This window comes from Myripristis murdjan, chromosome 13, assembly GCF_902150065.1.
Source record: "Myripristis murdjan chromosome 13, fMyrMur1.1, whole genome shotgun sequence".
Classification (NCBI taxonomy): Eukaryota; Metazoa; Chordata; class Actinopteri; order Holocentriformes; family Holocentridae; genus Myripristis; species Myripristis murdjan.
The window spans coordinates 4328860-4334859 of NC_043992.1; the positions used below are offsets into that span (position 1 = coordinate 4328860).

The 6000-nt window shown below is 46.5% G+C and overlaps 1 protein-coding gene across 1 annotated transcript in view; it reads left to right on the forward strand.

Annotated features, from left to right (window-relative positions):
- myo7aa (myosin VIIAa) overlaps positions 1 to 6000 on the forward strand; it is a 67264-nt gene that overhangs the window by 35383 nt on the left and 25881 nt on the right. The window contains 5 exon segments of the mRNA XM_030067474.1: positions 847 to 941; positions 1922 to 2006; positions 2818 to 3036; positions 4143 to 4250; positions 5788 to 5997. Coding sequence (XP_029923334.1) covers positions 847 to 941; positions 1922 to 2006; positions 2818 to 3036; positions 4143 to 4250; positions 5788 to 5997 — 717 coding nt within the window.

The following is a 6000-nucleotide window of genomic DNA, read 5'->3' on the forward strand; positions in this document are numbered from 1 at the left end:
TGCTTGCAGTCTGTGCTCCCCTCTCAGCAGAGCACGCTCAGTCCCACAGCTCCCCCATCAATTTCCCTCCTCGGGGAATAATTTCAGTCACTGGCAGTTATCTGGGCAGACAGAAACGCTTTGGTTATGGATCAGTCACTTTCTGTGCTTTGTGGAATGTGTAAAAAAAAAGGCAGGTGGAAAATCTGTGAGCACGAGCTCCTTGCTGCTGGCGGCCCTGTCCGGCCGTCTGCTGGCCACAGTTTGCTCTGGATATCAGAGTTTGCAGTGGAACGCGGCGCTTTGTACACAAACCAGCCTGGCAGATCAGCGGCTGCCTTACGGCTTTAGCGGCTCTGTTCCTGTCCAAACTGGCAGGCCGCTGTTAATGCATGAGTTCTCCCATTTTGAGGGCAGAAAGAAAAGGTGAACTCCTCCTTCACCACCACAGATAATTACACACAACTCAAGCTCTGCATCCCCCGCAATAATTGAGACAAAATCTCAATTATCCAATCGCTGCACTCCCTGTTTGAGTTTATCAAAAACTGCACACCTCGCCGCCTCCATTTGCTCACCCTGCATGCATCTCCTGTACACTGTGCATTGATTTTCTATAGAACCATTTTCCCTTTGTGGGATAATGAAGTTTTTTTTACTGTTCTGCCTCCCAGCAGTTCTCCTCAATATCACCTCCCCGTGTTTCTTCTCCAGCAATACCAAGTTCAGTCCAGCAGGCTTGACCCTGCGGGCAAAAATCAGCGTGTGAATTTGCTGTTCTATACAACAGAGAACAATATAGGACAGGCCTCATTTCACTACATCTCTCCAGAGCGAAGCCTAATTTTGCATCCCTGTGTTGTGCAGGATCACCACGACATGCTGCTGGAGATCGAGAGAGACAAAGCCATCACTGACAAGGTCATCCTCATCCAGAAGGTGGTGCGAGGTTTCAAGGACAGGTGAGACTAAAAACACTGGGAGCCCAGGAATAATAATGGGGCATTTGTTGATGAAACCCATCAGTAGTATGATAAAAATGAAGCTGCTGGGGTGAAGAGTTTGCATGGAGACATTTGCGTTTGATTGATTGTCTCCTGCAGTGAAATCAGGGAAGGGACTGCTGGCCATTTGTTTTTTTTTTTTTCTTCATCTGTCAAGCACAATAACTTGGACACCAGTGGGCAGATTTCGATTAAAAAATGCGCATTGCCTGAGAAGGATGCAGCAACTTTTGCCTTTTGTCTTTATAGTGACGCAGTATCTCAGATGCTGCAGATCAGCGCTTAAGGGAATGATGCATCACATCGCTCCACTCCGCTGTTTGATAAATTCTGCTTATTGGCCTTAGAGGGGCGCTACAGTGTTTGTTTACTGGTTCGTACGTGTTTCATGGATTATCTCAGACGTCGCAGATTTTGATGAAACTCAGGAACATGATGCATCTCACTGCTGTTGTCCAGCATTTTTAGACACGTGTTGGCCGAGGTGGGTGCTACTGCCTCAGGTCAAAACGAGACGGGTCTCTCTCCACTGTGCCTGTCAAATAAAGCAAGAATGCTAAAAAAAAAAAAAAAATGCTTAAAAAAAAACAAAAAACAAGAAGACCTCTTCGTTCCTGATTGCCCAGCTCTGTCAGATGTTTTGGTCAGGAAAAGAAAATAAGATTAGAATTAGGATTATGTCATGTCACAGGGAGCAACACATTTAATGTTGCTTCAACTATCCTAAAGATAAATGTCTAAATATTGCAAAAATCAATCTGTTTCCTAATTTGAGTTGTAGCCTTTGACAGTAAAGTCACCCAAAATAAATAAATAAATAAAACAGTCAAGACACTTTCCCGTGGCAGTCTTTGTTGTTGAGGAATAGCTGATGCTGTGAGAAAGAAGAGCAGAATGATGACACGAGAGAGGTCCTCTGTCCGGTTTCCTGCCTTCAGATCCAACTTCCTGAAGCTGAGGAAGTCGGCCATGTTGATCCAGAAGACGTGGAGGGGATACCACTGCAGGAAGAACTACGGAGCTGTGAGTAGCATCTCCATGTCGGGGTTTCAAAATAAAGTTCAGCGTTGAACTCTTTACTGTCAGTTTGCAGAGAGAGTTTCAGATGAGAACAGAACAAGTCAGCAGATCATAGGAAAACCACGGGGACGGACACCAGCTGATGAGGCCAGAGAGCGAGGCAGCCGGTCAAATCGCCGTGCACCTCGCATTCTGAGCACAGTTAGCTGCAGTTACATGAAGCAAAAAATAAAAGCCCAATGATTTAAATGCAGAAACCGATCATAAATTAGGTCAAAATAAGTTTGAGCTGCAAAGAGAGTTTGTCAGTGGAGATTATTTTAAATAAATGAAGATCAGATTAAACTTTAAGTGTCCCTGGTGTGAAACTGGGCAACTGCAGCAAAAACTAAAAACAGGATATGATAAGAAAATAGTTTATAAAAATAATGGAGGAACTGGGGGTTATGTAAACATATTGGGTAAAACTATATGAATAAAACGCAAAGAGAAGTATGAATTCTAGCATAGCTGGGAACAAAAGCCTGTTTGTCCAGAATGTAAAAGAGAAACCACCTTGTTTTTGGCTTGACACCTGTGCATTTTTGAAAGTTTATGCACTGGTGTTTGAGGAGGTTCCAGACACCGAAAGCTGCAGAATGTTGTCATTTTTATAGACACATGTAATATTTATATTGTGCAACCTGAGACAGATGGAAACATGGTAACACAATGTCTTCACAGCAGAAAAACGTGATGTTACAGCACATACATACAGCACACAAAATAAATCCCCCTCCTCCCTCTTTTTTTTCCCTCTCTCTCTCTCCTCCAGATGAGAGCGGGCTTCTCCCGCCTCCAGGCCCTGGTTCGATCCAGGAAGTTGTACGTGACTTACCACGTGGCCCGTCAGCGAATCACGCGCTTCCAGGCTCGCTGCCGCGGCTGCCTGGTCCGCCGAGCCTTCAGACACCGGCTGTGGGCGGTGATCACCATCCAGGCCTACACCAGAGGCATGATCGCACGCAGGCTGTACAAGAGGCTGAAGGGGGAGGTAGACACACACACACACACACACACACACACACACTATCTTCTCTGTCGCTGCCAAACCTTTTCAGTTTCCTCCCCTGCTCTGAGCTGCACAGCCACATCGCTCCTCTTTTTCCTCTGCAGCACCGTCACACACCGGGCTTTTTTTTTTTAATCAACTCCGACCTTTGACCTCCCACCTCTCAGTCCAGCAGCTGGCAGTCCCTCCCCTTGTCTTTGAGCTGTTTCCCTCTGTGTATCTTAATCTTGTCATGTCCTTTAAGTGCACATGAACACTTGCACTCTAACTCTAACACTTATTTCTTAAGTGCATTTATATTCTGTCATCTTCTGTCATCATTTGCACTTTTCCTACATATACCCATACATATATCCATATAGACCCACTTTAAAGTTCTTTTTCTTTGTGATGTATGTCACTACAAAGTGTTTTACTGTCTTTTGTAAAGCACCTCGCTCCTCACAGGGATGGGACAAGGTATTGAAGTTCTGAATATCCCAAATACAAAATGTGACAGTACGTACCACAGGGCAGAACAATCATTACTCTGTGAGACGGCTGGCCCGTCACAGCTTCACAAGCCCTCGGCTCACATGACTTTGTTTGCACTTGGTAATGAAAATGTCTTCAAACTGATTACATTGTACAGAGGCAAGCGACAGGCATTGTTAGAAAGCTCTAAGACTCAGTTTTGCACAGTCACACACACTCAGTGACATTTTATCTGTTACACTGCACAGTGGCTTTATCAAATCCAAAAGTCCATATCACATATTATAGCATATCATGAGCTAAGCATATCTTCCTGTTCCCCAGCTCTTAAATAAGTGTTTCAGACATGAAGTGTATTTGAGTAAACATATTGAACTACACCTATCTAAAATGTTTTATTTCTCTAATAACAGATATTGTGAAAGTATACCTACAGCATCACATCTTAGTGCACGTGAATGCCAGTTCACTTTGAAGAGCTGAGGAGCTTCACCAGCGTGTCCGTGTTTTTACTCAGCCACACTCCAGCAGGACAAACAGCTGCTGGGCTTGAACCTGTGTGTGTTCTGTAACGGGACGGTGCTGACCCCTTCTGTCCTGCTCTCTGCCCTCAGTACTGCAGGAGGCTCGAGGCCGAGAAGATGCGTCTGGCTGAGGAGGCCAAGCTGAGGAACCAGATGTCGGCGAAGAGAGCGAAGGCCGAGGCTGAGCGCAAACACCAGGTGGGACTCCGTATTCGATACAGCCTCGTTTTTATGCTTTTTTTTTTAAATGAAAGAGTGACTCAGCACCAGCAGAAAACCTCTGCTGTGCTGCCCTCTAGGGGCTGAAACGTTTCGACACGTTGCACTTCTGTCCACACCCGGTCAGTGAAGTGGCTCAGAACGTATGCGGCCACGTCTCTGGCTGAGGCCCGGCTGGGTGAGGCCCAGCTGGGTGAGGCCCGGCTGGCTGAGGCCCGGCTGGGTGAGGCCCGGCTGGGTGAGGCCCGGCTGGGTGAGGCCCGGCTGGCTGAGGCCCGGCTGGGTGAGGCCCGGCTGGGTGAGGCCCGGCTGGGTGAGGCCCGGCTGGCTGAGGCCCGGCTGGCTGAGGCCCGGCTGGGTGAGGCCCGGCTGGCTGAGGCCCGGCTGGGTGAGGCCCGGCTGGGTGAGGCCCGGCTGGGTGGAGGCCGGAGGAGCAACACGCCTGAACGTTTAACCCCTACAGGACGGTGCAGCACAAGTTTTCAGGCGTTTATGATTTATGTCTTAAAGCAGTCAAGGCTTTACTAGAACAAGAAAGAGAGAGCATGCCGCCCCAGTTTCAGCCGGCCTGCACTGGCTCTCTGTGTCCTTCAGGATCAATTTCAAACTGCTTTTCCTTGTTTCCAGGCTCTCAGTGGTTTGGGACCGGCCTACATCACTGATTCTTGGCTGTTTTTTAATCTTTCACGGCCTTTTTTTTTTTTTTTTTTTTTTTTTTAAATGCAAACTTTCGCACAAATTAGAAAATCAGCAGCTCAGCCTTTATTAACTTAGCACCAAAACTATGAAACTCCCCACCCGAGGCTAAAAGCGCTACAACAGGTTCTGTGAACATTTTTAAACCACAGTTGAAAACATATTTATTCCATATTGCTTTTAACTGTCAGATTTCCTTTGTTTTATTCATTTATTCTGTGCATTTACACGTTTTATTGTTTTGATGTCCTCCTTTGTCTTCCATTGTTTCTGTTTATCGTAATGTTTCTTATCCTATTTTAATGTGTTTTATCTCCATCTTTTATCTTACTGACATTTGTTTTACTGCCTCTGCTCTTTGTTTTCCAGTTGACAGCTTGGTTTTGTCGTGCCGGTGGTGTTCATATTGTTAATATTATTGGTGTTAATTAAGACCACATTTCCCATCAGGCCTTGTGCATTTTTCCATCTGCCTTTAACTCCGACCACCATCTGCCAAAACTGCCAGAAATCCACGTTTTAGCTCCGTCTGCTCTGCCATAAAGTGATCCAGCAGGTTTCGCTCCAAATTCTGCACTCAAAATGGAAAATGCAGTGCATGTACTGGCACTCGTTTTACTAACGGTCTTGTTTGTTTGTTTTTTTGGTAAATATGCTAATTTCTCAAAATTAAAGAGATGATAATGTTTTGATAAAACACAAACATTGCAATCAACCAAGTGCACCTAGGCCAAAACAGCAGCGCCAAAAAGTGGCCAAAGTGTGGATGTGAAATTAAAAGAGCTCCTGACTCTCTGTCATGTAAAATTCAATTTCCCAGGAGCGTCTGGCCCAGCTGGCCAAGGAGGACGCCGAGCGGGAGAAGAAGGAGAAGGAGGAGGCTCGCAAGAAGAAGGAGATGGTGGAGCAGATGGAGAAGGCTCGCCTGGAGCCGGTGAACGACTCGGACATGGTGGACAAGATGTTCGGCTTCCTGGGCACGACCAGCTCCTTCCCAGGCCAGGAGGGACAGGCTCCCGCCGGCTTCGAGGTG